This window comes from Aythya marila (assembly GCF_965140915.1).
Source record: "Aythya marila genome assembly, chromosome: 1".
NCBI classification, from domain to species: domain Eukaryota; kingdom Metazoa; phylum Chordata; class Aves; order Anseriformes; family Anatidae; genus Aythya; species Aythya marila.
Window position 1 is genome coordinate 1,981,687 of NC_139042.1, and position 19,602 is coordinate 2,001,288.

At 41.7% G+C, this 19,602-nt stretch overlaps 1 protein-coding gene across 1 annotated transcript in view; it reads left to right on the top strand.

The window, feature by feature from the left end:
* The window catches only part of FCHSD2 (FCH and double SH3 domains 2), a 137,866-nt gene that overhangs the window by 96,789 nt on the left and 21,475 nt on the right, over positions 1 to 19,602 (top strand). Inside the window, exons 9-12 of the mRNA XM_082751882.1 lie at positions 348 to 470; positions 4,377 to 4,472; positions 14,607 to 14,723; positions 16,152 to 16,256. Coding sequence (XP_082608008.1) covers positions 348 to 470; positions 4,377 to 4,472; positions 14,607 to 14,723; positions 16,152 to 16,256 — 441 coding nt within the window. The remainder of the gene's footprint in view (positions 1 to 347; positions 471 to 4,376; positions 4,473 to 14,606; positions 14,724 to 16,151; positions 16,257 to 19,602) is intronic.

Sequence of the window (19,602 nt, forward strand, 5' to 3'; positions counted from 1 at the left end):
CCACGCGATGGGATTTTACAGCTCTTGCTACAGCAGGGCTTCTGAGTTTGAGCCTTGATGTTGCCCTCAGGTAATTATTAAGCTCATGATAAATTTTTGCTGTGCACTTGATGCTCCTCTGTGAAGGCGTGCAGCGGCAGGTATTGATTAGCACTCTGTGGTGCCATCTGATGGGAATAATGCCCTGCCATGAAACGTGTCCACCCATCACCTTCCCAGTCTGCTCCAGTAAGCCTAGGTGGACGTGTTTAAAAAGGTTTTCGATGGGCATCTTGCAAAGTTAACCAATTATATCAATAAATCATGTTCTGAACTGCTTTTCTTTAATGCTTCCCCTCTTCCTACAGGCCCTTGATGGAAACGTGTACGATCACCTTAAGGATTATTTAATGGCATTCAGCAGGACTGAACTCGAGGCGTGCCAAGCTGTACAAAACACATTCCAGTTTTTACTGGAGACTTCCAGCAGGGTAAGTTTTAACCGAATGATTCTTTGTAACTGAATACTTCGAGCATACGTAGGGTCCCGGGCTTAAGATTTCTTTCCAAAATAATGACAGAACTGACGGGTTATTATTTTTGGTTCCTCCGGAGCGGTATTAAGTTAAAAGAAACGAGACAGTTTTCTTGGAGAGAGTTTTGCCTGCTGCCACCCAGACTGTGTTCTCATGAGTGCACTTACACGGCAAACGATCTTTGGAGAACAGCAACCGAGAGATGTCTAATTACCCTCCCTCTGCATGTTTTAGAAGAGAAATTGCAGCTGAGGGTCTGTGTGATCTGGAACAGCATTAGTCATCCGTCACAGCGAAGCTGTACCAAACTGTTTGGATCGTTTTTTAATAGTTGTTTGTCAACTCAAACCCAAAATATTACGCCGTTCTCTCCGCTGAATGGAGAACTACAGAAAGCAGATTAGAGCCTTGTCATACACGTGGTTTGTTTGCTTTGTCGAGCAGCCCGAGTCTGAAATATGCCATCGCTTCCAGGATCATTTTGATACTTAAATAATTCATGTGCTGGGCTAAAAAAAAATAAAATAAAAATGCCATTGAGCTCCAACGAGCTGCCTTGGTGCAGTCATAATATTCCTTTGTACGTAGCCCTTAAGCACCTGCACGGAGACAGAGCCCATTATGCAGAGACTTATGGAAAACCAACATGTTTAACACCTTCCTTGCTCACCTGCAAGCAGGCCAACGTGCACCTTATTAGGTGTAATGCGAGTGGATTAAAAACTGGCTTCGTTCTAGGGAGTCTTTGAACTTACTTGGCAGTGAGGACAGGGAAATTTTCTTTTATTTTCTCTTGGAAAAGGACCTTGCAGTGCATCATCCGGGTCGGCTTAAAATACCTTCCCCAAAATGCTGTTTTGAGTCTTTTAACCAATTCTGCAATACCTACGTACTCCCAGCTCGTTTCTCAGTGTTGTGTTAAAAGCTTGGTGACCAGCACCGTGATCCAGCTGAACTGTCACATCCACGTGGCTCCTTGGCACAGGAAAACCTTTGTCACGCTGAGCTTGTGACAGTCGTGTTAGCAAGCCCCTGATCAGCCACAGCCTGCAGGTCTGCCTTCCTGGGCACAGCAACAACTCCGTGGTGTAAGCTTGAGCAAAATTCTTCTGTTTCTGCTTTACTAGGTTAGTACAATGCCTGGAGAAGGAACGAAAACGTAAATACAGCTGTCAGGTCTCAACAGGATTTTTACAACTGCTCTTCGGCCCCAATTTTCTTCTCTCCTTGCTGTTCAAGAATGCAGGGAGGAAAAGTTTGTACTGCGTTAGCACTTGCTCTGAAATACTAAACACATTCATTAGAGGTTTATCCCACAGACACATGCTTTTCCTCACCCTTTCTCCTGAACCTTCAGCATTTCTGGTGGGTCTGTGTTGCAGGAACCAGCTCAAAAAAAGGAGAGGTGAATCCAGACGAGGAGCTTAGCAAAAGAGTTTTTATGCGTGTGTCTTAAAGGCTGCCTGAGTGGTAAAAGTCCAACAAATTTGTTAGTGATGCAGTCATTTGGAGGAAAAGCCAGCCTGCCATCTGAGCAGAGATTTTAAATATTTATTGGGTTTTTCAGTGCTTCACCTGTTTTCTGTTAGTTTTAAATACCAGATCACTGCCAAGCTGCGTTTAGAAAATATCACTGATGGGAAAGCTTCTGCTGTTCCTCGCCATCTGAGGTGTGTTTGTGTGTGCTGGATGGAGGGCAGGACGAGCTGCTTCCCTGGAGCAAACGCAGAGCAGCTGCTGATGGTCCATGGCAGGAAAACACTGCAGAAACAAGCTTTTTGTACAAAACGAAGCTCTGGCACAATTTATCTTGGTGCTGTTTGCTGCAAATTTGGAGGTTTTGTTACTGAGAGGTTGGGGTGACCCAAGCTGTCTGACACCGAGCAAATGAAAAAGCCATTCAAGTTCCTTTTCAGCCGAACAGTCTTGCTCAAGATTTGCACTTCTTGCACTTCTCCTTTGGGAAAATTTGCTTTTCTAACGGCTGTTTTCTTAAAGCTCCACTCGCTGGTTTAAGTAACAAAATTTCAAGAAACTTCTCCAGCCTAGGGCAGATCATTTCATGTATGCCTGTGTCTGACTACGTGCTATTCCTGCACATGGTATATACTCACCATTTGATTTCAAATCTATTTAAAAATGCCAACAGACATTGGCTTCGTAAAGAAACTCCATGAGAACACTGAATTAATTTCCGAATAACAAGAAATCCCTTTGGAAAAATTGCCCCTTGGTCCTGAGAATATTGTATTGCTTAGAAGTCTTTTTTATTTTAACAGTTATCAGATTTATGATATCTGACAATTATTATAATTAATAATGAACACTCATGATTAGTCATTATTATAGAATAGTGCTCCAGGTTTTTAATCTGCAGGACGTGCACACAGCAGGTCTGACATTGTGGTGGCACAGTTGTCCTCAGGCACAAAAATCTGCACTAAATCTAAAGGGTGTATAGAGTGAATTTATCACGGACTACTTGGCTAGGCGCAGTTCTGCCTTTTTTGAGGCCTTTTAATAGAAAATAAAGAAGAATTGGATCTGTCCACATCCCTCAAGCCCTCAGTTACGGAGGGCTGGCTGCCTTGCACAGCAGAAGGGTTTTGTGTTGGAGGATCTGGTGCAACCTGCTGCTGAAAAGTGCCCTGCAAATAGGGATGCCAGGGGGTAGCGTCCTGTACCACATCCTAGCGATCCCATAATCAGTGCTCGGCATCTTCTGAAGCTGCAGATGGTTCCTCCTTCAGTGCTTTAGGAATTTCTGGGTTTGGTGATCCCTGACACAGGCTCTCTGTTTGCCTTCTCTGTCCATCTCTGTGCATCTCAATGCGTTTACGTTAAACTACTCCAATTGGAACAGCAATTATGTAGTTTACTGTTTTAAATTAGTGCATTATTGGCCCTGGAGGACTATTTACTTTTCTTTCGTTAACTCAGGATTAATTCCTTGCAGTTCTGCATTGCAAGCATCAACATTTTAATACATAAGAGATGTCCCATTTACCAGCTTACAACAATTTCACTCTGTGTCCTTGGCCATGTGCAATGCTGCTGACACTTATGGATAACTGCCATCTTTATTAGAGACTTCTGCACATTTAAAGCCTCAGTTTGGTTCTACATTTCTATAATTTGCTGCTGTTTGTGCACAGCCATCAGCGGAAGCACTGAATACTCTGTAGTGTTGTTAAATGAGCGATGCTCTGTGTCATCCTGCAGTCACTGAGGTTTTCTTTGTAAATACGTGCAACTTGTGACGTAGCTGATTTGTTTAGGGATGCGTGCCCTGCTATGTGAAATATATCATTAAACAAATTGGGTAGCCGAAGTAGCTTTGGTTTAGCAAAATGCAAATTACTAAAGTTTTGTCTGAAAGTAATTTAATATGGAGAGATTCATTTTGTAACTGATTTTGTGTGCGTTATTCCAAATAGTCTTTTCAGCTCCTGCAAGTAATAATTTGTGTAAAGATAAGACATTTCAGTTTAAGAAAGAGCTGCCTACAAGAAATTACCTACAAGAGGAGAGCAAAATATTTATGGTAGGGATACGACATGGCTCTCTGCGTGGTAGTTGGCTTTTTTTTCCCCGTTTTGCCTTTGTGACATTTTTCGTTGGGTCATGGCAGAAATGTTTTAGGTCTCTGTCTCCCGGTGTGTGTCCTACCAGTCGCTTCTGAATACCTGTGGCTAGTACTGCCCGGAGCCAGGTTTTGTATTTCCTTCTGTTGTGCTCAAGGTTTTGCTGCTGCAGATTTGGTCTCTGTTTGAAAGTGCACTGAGTTTACTCTAGCAGCATTTGTTGCATGCTTTTAAGACTGTAAAATAACCAACCTAACCGGCGTGTGTTATTTTCTAGGTGGTGCGGGACTACAATCTACAGCTGTTTCTACAGGAGAACTCAGTGTTTCACAAACCCCAGCCCTTCCAGTTCCAACCAAGTGACAGTGACACTGTAAGAACACCGCTGAATTCCTTCATTTATTTCTTCTTGCTCTGTTTTTAAGAAAGTTGTTATAAATGGGTGAGAGAAAGCGCTCACTGGTGGAGCAGTCTGTTTTAACCTCGTGCTGTATTTTTGGAACAAAAACCCTGATTCCCCCAGCCTTGCTTGCGGTAGATGGGTAACGAAGCATCAGACAGGCTCAGTGTCATCCACAGAAAAGCTGAATCTTTTTTGTTTCCAGATTGTGGCTAGCAGTCCTGTGTTTCTCTGCTTTCATCGTGATACTTCCTATATTCTGCTAGCTTTTTGTTGTGTGGGTGAGGTTCTCAAAACGTGTTCTAATGCTGGGTTACAAATAGTGTGATGCTATGCCAAATACAGTGTCCATATTCCTCTGATTTACTCAAGGAGTGTCTATAGATGCATATAAGAAGTTCTTGATTTAGAACACTGTTAAAATATTGTACTCCAAAAAGTCTCAGAAAATATTATGCTTTGACGTACATTGCTTCCAAAGCAATCATTAATGATATTAAAAGTGAGTAAATCACAGTAGGTAAATACATTTCCAGTCAACACTTTAAAAGAAAGTGAATTGATGTCCCAACGACACCACTAATGTTATTTTAAGCAACAGCCATTTAAAATCTGTCTAGACTAAAGAGAAGTTAACCTTGTGCAGCTTTATATTGCTCAAATTCCTTAATAAACTGACCTGGATGAAAATGTCATGATCTCCAGTTTGGGTCACCAAATAGAAGAGTTCTCCTAATGGATACGTAGCATTGTAAGCATGATTTTTGCAGAAATATTAACATCTGTAACACCGTTTCCCTTGTTCTTTCCCTTTTAACAAAATGTAAATGATTTTTGGCTGTTCTTCCGGCTCCTTTGTCTGGAGCCCTTATTCACATAAAGCGTTAGGTTGTTTGTCATACAGTGAGAAGAATCTTTCTAGCTGTTCGTGCTGCCTTTCTAACCTTTGCTGCTGTGTGTTTTCATCTCTGTGCAATCTCCGCATCTAGAGTTTTAACGCGGTTCAGCTGGTGGACATTGAGCCCTCACCTGTCAGTGCTATGCGAATGACTATAGCAGAGGTATCTGGTAGTATCTGTCATCAGCCTGTGGCATCTGTGTTGTTCCTGGCGTGCATGTGGCTTGGGACGTTCAAATTTCCTCCTGCAGAGGTGGCAACAGAATGCATAATATGTCTGTAAAATGGGGAAAAAAAAAGCTTTTTTTGCAAAGAGACTTAAAGAAGGAGAAAGCGGTGTTATTTATGGGGATCGCATCGCACCTACCTTTTGCACTTGCACAGCATTAGCAATTGATATTCTGATCTTTTGGGGGCATGAATTAAAATTTCGCAGCTCGCGACAGCGATGTGTATAATTGGCTGCTTCTCCGGTGCGAGCGGGGAAGCTTGTATAACAACTGGAGGCTGTTAGTTTGCACTGATGAAATGCAGTCCCAGGACTAATTTAATTCTCTTCTTTTTCCAGAGGGCCATCCCCGTGTAAAATAAAACTGTAATTCACTATTGTTCGAGTCCTCAACATGAAAAATTACATGATTCTTTGGCATGGCACTTGTGTGGCCTGACAGTGAACACATGCGTGCTGCTTGGCTGCAGGATTGTTTTAGAAGACAGTGAATGGGTCGTACATGTCTAAAGCTGTCTCTGTACATCTGGTGCAGTGACTTCTTTACTTGGCTAACCCCCCTGGGCTGTCAAATTACTGTGTTTCTTCATTGCACTGCATTCTTTGAGCTTCTAGCTGCTATAACCAATTTACACCAAACAGAAAAAAATATATACACACTTCATGATCCAAATAATTATGCTCAGCTAACGGGATCCTGCCTAGAAAATTGCAGGTTACGCTTTTACCACTTCTTATTTAGTCGCTATTCGAGAATGAAAGGCTTTGATCAGGATTTGGCTTTCAAATTTGTCAGAAATTGCATGTTTTGTAACGAATTGAACAAACTGGAATGGAAGATCAATCGACAAGCATTCTTTTGCCACGTGTTCTCTCTGTAAATGACCTGCATAGATTATCAGTTGGTTTTTAGTTATTGTGGGATGTGCATGATAGTTTTCATATTAAACACTAACACTGAAGGAAATACATGTACAGTGGTTTGTACATCTAATCAAATGTTTAATATTTACCTTGTTCAACAACAAATTTTAAAAATCAAACTAAATGCCTGATACAGTGAGACTGGGGTCCAAATTTGGAATAAATAGGAAGTATTACCGGAATGAAGAAATAACAATTGTGAATATCGTAGGCAATGAGAGTGTTATAAACAGTTTTGAAATGGGACTCACCTACAGGAAAAGCTATGAATGCTTTGGCAAAATCCAGTTTTACAGGGTCTATCTTAAAATTTCGTTTTATGGAGGGAGAGCAGTTGACAGACTAACATAGGATGTATTGCCATGCAATCCTTGGGTCAGGTACAAACACCACAGCTCGATTTATTCCCCAAATACTCTCAGAATGTGCAGCCAGAGCCTCCAAAAGATACTATTTGGGGTAAGGGATAGGTATGACATGGTTTTCCATCCTACCAGCATGTTCAGGCTTTTGTTCCCCCAATGTCCCCCTAGCACTGGCTGATGGGTGGACTCTTGAATGTCCACACAGAGAAACCTGCTACAAAATATTTTATGTCATTTAGCTATTTTCCAGAATCTAAGAACTGTTTTAACCTTAGGTTTGTACATTTGTTAATGTTACTAAAATAGTTAAATTAATAAATTATTGTTTCTCAGTTAATTTTCACTGACATAAATTCATTTTAAAAAAGATCCCTCAAGGAAGCGGTTTGTTTCAGAAGTATTCAGCAAGAAATAATTGATAAATTCCCAACCAGCTTTAATCCTCTCAATAAATGAATTCACAAAATGGATTGGGCCTTTACAAGATGGAAAAAAAAAAAAAAAAAAAAAAGAAAAGAAAGGATCTTCTGAAATACTTTTAGCCTCCCAAGAAGAGATAATAGCACATGCTGCCCTGACATGGGGGCTGCTATATTCAACCGAATGACAGTTTAATCATCCGACATCCTCCCCTGAGGAGAGTGATGCTTATTAAATCCACAGAAATGAGTTGCGTTGAAAACACACCGTCCCCGTGCTTCAGAGATAAGTGTGGCTAGAAGAACAGGGCCAAGCGTAAAGGAAATGAGCCAGCTTTTCGATATTTCCTGCTTGGAAAAGATTCTTTTCCTTGAACCGTGTGTTATCAGGTGAGAAAATGGGATAAATGGCAAAAAGGGCGTCTGTAGTGCTGCAGGATAATGGCCACAGAAAGCTGACACCGAGCTTTCGAGGTAGGTCCCTTTCCTGTTTTTTAGCTGCCTGCTGCCCCTGACTGCAGTTTTCCCCGTACATTACTGATGCTGGTATTTTCTTTGAGCACACAAGTAAAAAATGTAGCCAAAAATTACTTGTATGGCTGCTTATCAACATAAAAAATAGTTTTTTCTCTGTGTAATGTGCAGAGAAATTACATTATATTATAGTATAGTACAGTATATATTATTAAATTATATATTATTAAATTATATATTATTTTATCTAAATTATGATACTATTAATTTATATATTTTATTATCTTAGTGAGATGGGTGCAAGGTTTTACAGCCTCACCCCTCGTCACTTGGATGGAGTGCGAGGTTTACAGCTAGGTGGTGGGAACAAGGCATAATTTCACTTCTCTGCCATACACAGATGGATTTCTTGAATTTCTGAGCAGCCTGGCTTACAAAAGGAGACCGTTCTTGTTCGTGGCAAGGCTGTTTTCTCAGCTCTCAAAGTGTTCAGAGGCTCGAGAGTGACTGGAAATCACTGTGGAAGTGGGAACGAGGACTCAGCCGAGGGCTCTGCTTTGCCAGGCTTTCATTTTAGAGGGGTTCTGCACATTCATATAGAGGCAGAGAGGACTATTTGTTTCTCTTCTCTGTATTTACACATTTCGGCATTTAATATTAAATATATTTAAATATTTCAAGACCTATTTAAAGCTTATTTAATATTAAATGTATTTAAATATTTTAAACCACCTTATCTTTATAAATAACTACATTTTTTATAATTATTTAGTGTACATATTTGATGTTTGACATCAATATTTCAATATACAAAAAAGTAAATTTGGAATATAAGAAATATAAGCGGACGCTAGCCCATGGGAAGGGGTCCGGAGGATGCGCTCCCATCTCTGCACTGAGAGCGGTCTGGGCTTTAATGCCAGAGCAGAGTAAGGTGATTTCTTTTTACCTCTAACATCTTTGAAGCTAATTAGACAAAAGGAGTGACGGTTGAATGTTCCCAACCTAAAGTGTTGGGAGTTGCTGCTGAGGTAAAAATCAGCCATCCAGGCATGGGAGCATTTGGGTAGGCCCAAAGGAGGCCTGCCAGGCACAGGAGCACTTTGGGCTTGTGAATCCCCCTCAATTTGACTCATATACACCTCTGGCATGACTGCAGCTGGTCCTTAGAGCCTCCTCAAATTGAGTTAAAAAAAGGTTGGAGATTCAGGATTGAGGTCCAAGGTCTGTACTGAAAGGGCACTCTGAAGGAAACGCAAAGCCCACAGCCTGGGGTTACCGGCTGCCTTACCCCGCGTTTTACCCTAGCTTCTGCTTTACTTCAAGTATCGTAAACTGAAATTGATTTTATTTTAATGCTTTTTACAGTCAGTAAACACTGAGCAAAGCTCTCAGTAATTGGTGAAAGCGAGAGAAGTGATACTTGAAAGCAGCGGCCACTTAAAGAACAGACTGTTGTTTATGGAAAATATCTGCGAAATCAATTTCTCTGTGTCAAGGTCAAAGCAAAAGCTCTTTTTTCTTTCCTCCTTTGGTTATTTAATGATAGCAGTTTCTCTGTATTTCTTGTTATAATCGAATGTATGATAGGTTTTTGGAAAAGTTAGATGTGGGTACAGCTGATAACTGAGGCAAATCAGAGTAATGAGAGGGTGAGAATGGAAAGGCACCATAGCAAAAGAATACGTTACACCCTAATGTCAACATCAATTTCAGTGAAAAGATTAAAACCTTTTAAATGAGATTAAAATTAAAAATAAGATTTGTAGGTTTCAATCCTTGCTATGTAACAAATGGACCTAATATGAAACATCAGGCCCTGCAAACAACAAATCCATATCGATCACCGCTAACAAAAACTGCTACTTTTAGATTCTAGTCTTAATAAAAACAAAAAAGCAGATATGGGAATCAAACATTTTGCTATATAAAATGTACTTAAGAAAATGCAGTCATGTTGGGGATGTTTTTCAGCACAGATTATGGCAGAAAGGCCCAGTTCCCTCTTTCTCTCTTCAGATATCCTAGAGCTGCCTTCTGTGATGAGTTGAAATGCAGTAATTGTAGATTGGGTTGGTTTTTAGCTTTATCATAATGTATGGTAAGAGGTTTATGTAACCTGTGAATTGGTCCCTTTTTATTCTTGAGCAGACAAAAAACTGTAAGTAAATATTCTTTACTTCTAAGGATAGTGGGTGTCCCATTTGTAACACTAAAAAATTGAAATCCAAGCCAGTCCTAGCTCACTTTGGGTTAAACTAAAAGGAACTGAGTTTCACTGTAATAGAAGAAATGAGCCCCAAAGTTGACTCACAATTTTCCTTAAACTGCTATGTTTAGCCATCAGTTGTGTGAAAAATGTCGTGCATATCCCTTCCTTCTCCCCAGAAGTGCTGATTGTAAGGTTGAGCTTGCAAATTCGCATTGGCATGGTAACCTCTTATTTTCAGCTTTTTGAAAGAAACGGCTGTGATTTTAGGTGTGTTTTGTGTTAGTGGCTTGCATGGAATAAATGTTACTCCTTTTTGCTTTCATTGAAGTGAGCTTTCTTAGTCTTCAGCTAGAAAAATATAGTTTTTAGGCTCAAGAGCTGACTTCTTTTTTAGTTCCTTAAACTGCATGTGCCGTCTGCATCCAGATATAATTACATAAAAAATAAATGCAAGCATCGTGTTTGGTGCTGTTGTAGGGCAACTGCTGCACCTGTAACAACATTTCAGACAAAGCTGGAGGCCGACGTGTCTACAGACCAAATGCATTTGTTAATTTAAGAAACAGCATAGCATGGCTAGCCTCTAAGCTCTTTAGCTGGTCGGAGTCATCTAGCATTTTCTGTTGGTTTACTGATTGAATTTTTAGCACTAAACACTGCTTTCACTGTAATCTAAGCCCTGAGAGACCAGCAGAAAGCTCGTCTATGTTTAGCTCTTTTTTTTTTTTTGGCTCTTCCTTCGTTCCTTGGCCATGGTAAGTGGTTTTGTTTTCCCTCACTTTTGGACAAGGTTAAATTCAGTCACTGGACATCTTGCTGCTACCGAGTTCCAGTCTTGAAAGCATGTGAGCAAGCGACTAATTTAAGGCTGTGTAGCAGTCTGGTGATACTGCAGGAGACTGGTGCAAACACAGCCTTGTGTTCTTGCTGTTTGGACCTGGGTGTCTGAATCCACACCGATCCTATAACGCCCTACAATAATTTCTTTTTTAATGTAATTAAACCCCAGATTGTTCTTGTGCTCTAGTCTTACATATTTTGCATCCTGGAGTAATAAATGGACATTGATTTGTTTGTCTTCCACCACATTTCTAGTATGCCCAGTAAATCTGTGCTTAGGGAATTGGGTAGGACAGGTTAATTCAGTTCCATCACCTCTTCCCTACACTTGCTTTTTATGTCCGTAGTAAATAAGTCTCAGTTTTAACTCCTTTCTTCGTGCCTGTTTGAATGGCAGTCAGTTTTCCCTTTATATGATGTGCTATCTTTAAAGATATTTGCTATCTTTAAAGATATCTGCGCTATCTTTACCTGAGGATGCAGACTTCTCACATCATCCTTGAAGCCCTGCAGAAGCTCATATTCCTCCATGGCACTCAGCTTGCTCCTGTTTCTTGGCTCAGAAGTTCCTTCACAGCATCCTGAGGTGCCAGCAGCTTGGTGGTCTTTCTGCAGGTCAGGTGAAGTCCATCCCTGCCTTACCAGCTTCCTTTATTCAGGCAGAGTTCCAGGTCCTGGTGAAGTTGAAGCCTTTCTCCTTGCACCATCATCCAGCCGAGTATTCAAACCAGGCATTTCCTCCACTCTCCCTCGTCTTGTGCAGGTTGGGAGTCATCTCCTTCCCCGGGAGGCTAAATTTTGCCTCTAGATCTTGTCTCCTGCTTTTCCTTGTATTTCTGATGTTCCACACAGACCACAGCAGGAGCTTTCTTCACAACTCTTTCTATTACTCCATTTTACATTGTTTAAATTTAGAGCTTTAAGCAAGGGTGAGGTCTGCGTGGATACAGCAGTGCTTTACGAGCAGCTAATAAAACCACTCCGATGCAATAAAAACTCATTTATTTTTTAACAAGCCTTTAAGAGTAGCCACAAAGTTTGCATTTGTTTTGTTTTTTTCTTTTTTCTGGTCAAGTGCTTTTGATAAATAGATTAAAAACCAAAACCACGCTTGGGATCGTGCAGAAGGTTATCGAGCAGTTGCAAAGAAGTCTGTGTCCTTCCTTCATGAAAATGAGATGCTGAGCAAGACCGATGGGAACACTGAAGACCCATTAAGAAATCCTTTATAGGGGAGAAGCAATGTCATTTCTGCTCAGACTTGCAGCCTTTAAGGCTCAGCTGGAAGGCGTGAAAGAAGAGCTCGTACAAAAATGCTGATTCCACTAAGCCTGAAAAAAAAACACAAGTGAGGTCAAATGTTATCTTAAGGATTGGATGTGCCTATATAAATCTTTGTGTTTGTCCTCTTATGGTTTGCAATTACTTAGTAGAAGGAAATAAGAGCTCAAACAGCAATGCAAAACCCTGATTATATAAAGCCACCTCGATAAAAGCAGGCAAAAGGCAACTTGGTGTGTAAACAGAGAGAGGGTGTGAAGGGAGCTGCACCTGTCTGGTCTTTGCTCAGCACACAGCTTTGCCTTCTTACGTGTTCTTGCTGGAGCTTAGAGCTTCCCTCCTCCTCTTCTGGCTGCTCTACGCTGTGTCTGATATTTCCTTTTACTTTGACAATGTCATTCACACGAGCTCTATTCACTCCAGCTTGTGAATTTCACGGAAATGTTTGGTTTTGGCTTTGAGCTAGCACATCTTGGCATCTTAAACCTGATTTTAAAAGCCTCCCCCTATTTTTTTTTATTTGCTACGAGCAGCACAGGGATGCTTCCCCCCTCCACTCCCCTTTTGATGCTGAGCAATGCCTGCCTAAGGCATTTTGTGGGGACAAGGCAAAGCATTACAAGCTTCTTGGCTAAGTTACAGGCCTGAAAATCATGCAGAAAGTGGCCCAGGAGTCCCCAGGATTGTCATCTCTCTTTCAGAGCCCTGAAATTTAGAGGGACGTGTTTCTGTGCATGGTAGTCCAGGGGTTGTCTTCCTTTCCCTCGCTTGCCCCCACCGCTGGAAATCTCCTTCACAGCCCCTCAAATCCACAACCCCCGGCTCTCTTGTAATAAGAGGATGAATGAGAATAAAGGCCAGATTTCAATTTTGATGAAAAGTAGCTTAGCTGAACAAAATGATAAGCTGAACCAATTTTTGCCTCATTTTCAATTAAATCCTCTGGTAGCCTGTTAGCGTAAGTTAGTGTCACCGCCTCTCTGCAATCCAAAGGCACAAAAATCTTGCTTTCAAAATCCCTGCGGTTTCCTTCCCCGTGTCTCTTTATTTTCCTCCAATTCCATATATTGCTATTAAAATTGTCCTTCTTCTTTGACCCGAGTCATATCCCTTTCCTTGTGAAAACACCCGATTGCCCCATCTCTATTTCAGCAGCAGCTGGAGGTTTCTCACCTGTCCTGGGAATAATTCCTCGTTTTTCAGCTCCCTTACCCTCCTCCAGCTGGCTGACCTTGGACATCTCCTTCAAAAACAACTTTTGCCTGTCTGCTGGATCTCAAACCACAATTGATGGATAAAAAGCTCATTTTTTGAACCAAGGAGGGAAGAGAGAGAGAAATTGTGCACCTCTATTCCTGTGGAGCAGCATCACTTGCACTCACTCCTTGTGCTACTCTCCTATTGAGTAATATTTCATTAGGGGATTTTTTCAGTTGCTCTCAAAGGTTGTGCAAGATTTTATCAGTCCAAAGAGGACTTGGGATAAAAGGGAACGCGGTGACTGTCTCAGTAGCAAAATGAGCATGAGTAAACAAGCCACACATGGAAAGGAGTTGAGTTATTTTTTGAGTTATCCTGAATTGAGTTATCCTTACGCAGTCCAGGTGCAGTAAATATGTACAGATCGGTCACAAATACAGAAGGAATATCAGAAAACGTACTTCTAACAGAAAGCTTGAGGCCGATTTACATCCTAAAGGCTGAGATATGCAACGCACGGGGTAGTTGCAGTGGCAGTAATGGAAATTATAGAAATATTGGGAGTGATTTCAGTAATTAAATTCTGGAATATGTGTCTTTGGATTTCCAAAGGGGTTCAGTTCAACCTGTTGAGCGTAGAAATCGACTTTCTCTTCAGCTGGCACTTCTCGAGAGGGAGAAATTATTTCTTTTTTTGTTACTGACACACAATAAAAGCAGGCCTGATATGAAAGAGTATCAAAAATGTTGTTGTTGGAGATGGCTGTGCTCTTCTAAGGTACTTGATGGCATTACGATTTGACGACCTGTCACAACGAACAAGCCTAAACGGCCACGTGTATCCCATTTAACTTTCATCTTTGCTTTCCATGGTGCACGTTTAGTCTAGATACGTGGTGGCTTCCCTGGCGAGCTGTTTGTCATTTCTTTGATGTGGTTTATTGGTGAAATAGTGTCTTGGTTTTATTCACCAGGAGTGTTTTTTGACTGCAGCGAGACCGTGTCTGGCCGCTTGGTGATTTCCCGAGACAGTGAGTTGTGAATTCTTGTCAGCTCTGCTTTTGCAGTTGGCTTTCTGCAGCGTGTTCATAAGCAAAGTTCATAAGGAAGGGAGTTGTTTTTCTTGAATCTTTCTTGTTTTATATGAACCAAGATCCCAGGCTGATAAATGTAAGATAAAGTCACCCTATAACTAAATAGCATCGTTATCTCCAGAGGCAGCCCCGGGTCCGTGTCACGACTCGTTTGCTTGTTTTCTGTTGCAGAGTCGACAACTGGAATCGGAAACTGGAACAACCGAAGAGCACAGCCTCAACAAGGAGGCTCGGAAATGGGCTACCCGGGTAGCCCGGGAACACAAAAACATCGTTCACAGTCAGCGGGTACGTGAGGAAAACACTCGTGTACAGGTTTGATTTGTTGCAGCTCCCCACCGCACGAAGGAGGAGCTGCTGCAAGCATCCCAGAGTTATTTACGTGGTGGCTGTCTCTTGAGGCAAACTGCCTTTTTCATCCTGTCCTTTCGTGGTAAAGTATGCTCAAACTGCCAGGTTTGCAGCTCCTCAGCCAGTCTGCTTCGTCAGTACGTTTTGTTACTCCCGTATAAATCCGAAGTTACAGCTTCTGTTTTGCTGCAGGTAACCCAGGGCGGTATCGTGAGCGCCTCGTTTGGGATTTTAGGTGGCTGTATTTTGGAATGCAGCTGGGACCGATGGGGAGCGGGAATAAAGTCAGGAGAAAGGCAGTTTGGGTCGCAGAGCTCCTTAAATGCCTGTCACAAGGCTGTCGTGCTGCTGTCTCACCGAAGGGTGAGATGGAAGCATCCTGACTGCCACAATTCGGAGATGAGCGGGGAAGTGGCTGGCTTCTGCCTGAGGAGATGTGACACATTTCACTTGCTAAGGTCAAGACCAACTTGTGTAGACTGCTAATTAGAGGTCACGAGGCTTTACTATAATATCTTATGATATTGCACAGTGTTTAGCGAGCTTTTGCCCACAGAGTGGATTCGAGCCATTCCTCAAAATTCCCAGAAAAATGCACCAAGCAAGAAGGCCGAAACAGGTTTGCCATTTTACCTGTCTTCTACTGAACCTGGGGCACTCCACAGCTAAAAAGCAGAAGTTGTAGCCCCAGGCAGTCCGTAGCCAAAACAGGACAGAAAAAAATCACCTCCGAGGAAGGAGGGAGCGTCCTGGATTCTGGTCCTAGCTCCTGGTGCTCCTGCTTTGTCTCCAAGGACTGTTTAACACAAAATGCAGTCACTGAACCAGTCACAGATTTGCAGATAACAATTTGTGCAACCACATCCCTTTGCTGTTTTTCATTTGGACCGGTACAGTCAACATCTATGTGCTTAAAGGCAAGAAACTCCAGCGTGTCTTCTGTGATTCAGCAAATTCTCTGCACACAAGGCTCCTGCAAATGCAGCAAACCTGCCTGGGTTTCCACTGCAGCAGGGCTGTAATCCTAATAGCACCTTTCCACTCCGTGTTTCGGATGCCCTTTTAAACCTGGCATAAACACGGACCAGCACGTCCATTTTAAACACGTAAATATCAAGGTGTAGATGAGTTGATTCATACCACAATGTCACGTTTTCGTTGAAATATTGAAACGTTCTCCTAAATGGAATTTCCACCTGAAGTACCGTGCTTTTAAATGGTGTTTCACCGTGGTCGTCATCTTTTTTTTTCCTGGAAGGAGCTATCGTCAGCCAACCTGGTCAAACAGCGTTTTCTGTGACTTGTCATAAATATTTATCAGGCAGCATTTCCTACACCTGGGCTGTATTTTCTTATTTCTGACAGACGCTTGAAGAGCTAGAATGCCACGGGCCTGTGATGTCTGAGCAAACCCGAGCAGAACTGGAGCAGAAAATAGATGAAGCCAGAGAGAGTATTCGCAAGGCTGAGGTAAGGAAGAAATCATTTTGGCACGTTCACCTTCGTACTACAGAATGATTTCTGTTACAGCTATTGAATTTTGTGTGTGCAAGTGTAAGCTCCCAGCATCGAAACCCAGGGAGTTTTAAGAGGTCGTGTTTCCTTGATTTCTTACGTCTCAAATCACCGAATCAACTTATTAAAAGACTCAAGATAAAAAGAATCGTATTTTAAAAAAACTCCTGATAAAGGGAGATTAAACTTGCTGTGTTTCCTGCTATTGTGCAAAGGTCACGAATCTCTCTGTTTAGGGGCTTGGTCGTAAGCAGAGAAAAAACAATCTCAGTTTTCCTTCTGCCTGAAAGAACTGATAGCAGAAAATAGTGATCATATCTAGAAGGAACTACCACGTGCTGATGGGGCTTCTGCTCTGCTGTTATTGGGTATACATATTTGTAATGTTGTTGGGAAAACATTTGAAGTGATCTTTGTATCTCCTTGTGCTCTTACTTTTGGAAAGGTTACGGGCCTGCTCAGGGTTACGAGAGCTTCATATTTGACTGCCAAAGTTAGGTTGGTAAAGCTAACCATTTTCTTGGCCGGTGATTCAAAAAAAACCTACTGCAAGCAAGAGGAACTAATCTGTTAGTTTTCAGCTGAGTGGGTTGCTTAATTAAAACTGTAGAACCGTAATTATTTCAGTTAAGTGCTTCTCATGCCACTAGATGTTCGGAGTACCTGCTGTAATTAGGAATGGGATTTACAGTTCAAGAGGTTAGAAAATATGGAGTGAAGATATTCCTCCCACCAGTGTGATAACTGTTAGCCTCTCTTTTTTAAAATAAATCCAGAATATATTCTCTTAACATCAAATCTTTTAAAATGCCTTTTGTTTTGAGTATCCTCTTTCACACAGACTGTACTCCAGAGTACTTCGATGTATATATATAGTTAATGATTGAATACACAAGGACAGGGAGCATGAGAAAGGAAGATAAAACCAGAAAGAAATCAAATCAGGATAAGAAGTTGCAGAGGAGAAGGTTCTTGCACAAAAATAGTATAGATGAGATCAGTTCCGGAAATTAAATGCTTGTGAATTTTTAAGAAGCCATAATTAACAGAACCCAATAAATCAGTGGAAAGCAGCTTGGGCCAGTTTTGTTTTGTTTTATTTTGTTTTTTTTTTTTTTCTTTTGAGCAAGATGGCATTTCCTTGGGGGAGGTGGTAGGAGAGCAAAAATTGACAGGAGTATTTTGAGTTGTTGAGGTCTTGAAAGTTTGAACTTTTCAAAGCAAGTGTTGCAATAGTCGTGGCTAAGAAGGGTCTCAACAGTAGAAATGAGGCCGTGGTCCTGTGTGAAAGATACAGAGAACACGAAGGCAGGGATAACGTGCCAGTTGTTCTCCATATGGATACAACAGAGAAGAAATTTGAGAGCATTTCAGGACTTTTGCCCAGCAGAAGGTTGGCTTTTTTGAGAGAATTACCGAAAAAGAGACAAATTTGCAAGTTTTCTTGGCCTCAGCCACAGAGCTTGGCCGAGAACAGACGGAAAGTGCCAAGAAATGGAAGGTTTATATTTAAAAAAGAAAAGAGAAGCGGGATCAGAAACAAAGCCAGGCTCATTCTGTAGCAAACAATGGTCTTCTCCAGGAGCGGAGGGATGGAGAGAGCTGGGTTGGGAAGCACGCTGGGCAGGAAGCACGCAGCCAGGAAGGTGATTCATAAAGCACCAAAGAAGGAAAAAAATAGCATGCAATTCTCAGAACTAACGAGAAGCAAATACAAAGTAATATGTGCACATCCTTCTAAACACCAAGCAGCGCTCAGAAGAGGCAGAGATCATGAATATTTTTCTCAGAGCTGTGTTTCACAGTGTTTGGTAGAAGGCTAAGACAGAAAAATGATGCAGTTCTCGGGTTTTCTGGTGCTAGACAGCGAGCTGCAGTTAAAACATCCCTCATCTTCCCACTGTTCAGCACGGTCTGTTTTACCACACTGTGTTTGCGACCTCTGCATGTTGAGTAAGTTATTTACAACATAGATTTATTTTCTCTTTGCGAAAAGCTACTAAGTGAATTCAGTGAGCTTTCTGGCTTTCTTAGGGATGGCCCCTTCTTCTAGCTTCAGCCCTTAGGAGTGGCACTACTAAGGTAATTTCAGGACCGTTAATTAGATGAGATTTTTGCCACACCTGCTATCTGCAGAAAAATAAACTTTCTTGAAGAAAAATCGTTTTCTTTTGTAATACAATGATAATTCTTTTCAGTGTCTGAAAGCCAAACGTTTCCAGGATTCCTTGCGTATTAAAATGGAACCAGTTGATTTGGGATTACTGATGGGTAGGTATGGGATGGGCGTTTGTGCAAAATTTACAGCCGTGCATTTAGGCTGCAGGGGAGGACTGGGACGACCTTTTCCCTTTGGGGCAGCAGTTCTCAGATGAAGGAGCTGCTGGCTGGTAAGTAAAGCAAAGCAAGGAGACACCTGAATCAGCTCTGTCCTTCAGAGATCCTGGACAGAATGTCTGGGGAGCTGGCTGGAGCCAACACGTATTGGAAAGGCCCAGCTGAGGAAGGAGGAATTTGCAGCACCTCCGTGTTATTGAGAAAAAGAAGACTCGGAAAAAGGAAAAAGGGAAAAAAAACAAGTATTCAGGCGTTTTTGTGGATGGCAGTTTGATGTATGTCATTCGTAAAACAAGGCAGCATCCCCATAGCATGCAAATCAGGATGTGTAATGTGTTCTGGTACCATGTCTGAAAGCATTTCATGCTAACATGGGGATTGTATATAAAAAAAAGAGAAAACAGTTAAAATATATATTACTGGGGAGGTGTCAGTGCACTTAGCTTGCAGCTGCAACAAGTATTGATTTATGTGGTGGATGCTGCCGTGTTGATGAAGTCTCAGGCATGGAAAGCTCCCATTTTCAGTAAAGCAACCAGAGGACAGCTCATCTAGAAGAAGAAAAGGATTAAAAGGTTGGAGTTACACAAACTGGAGAAAGCTTCCCCACGAGTGTGGTTGGATTAACCTCTTACGATCTGTTGGAGTGCACTGAAATTCCTCATTCCAGAGGCGTTCTCCCTTCTTCCCTTTTTTTTGTGTGCTTTTTCTCTTGAAATGCATTTTATTTTCCTCTCCTCTCTGAAATGCCTGCCCATCAGTCTGTCCCATTTGGGGATTTCTCTCTGCTCTTTGGTCCTTTTTCCTTAGCAAAACTGCCCTTCCCCTTTCTTTCTCCATCGCTCCGGAAGGGGAAGATAATTTCACAAGCACGTTAGGACTAAATTTTGCCTCTCTTCTGACGAAGCTATTTTGGTCATCGCTGGATGCTTCCACTTGCATGTTTTTCCCTGGGGAATTTTTC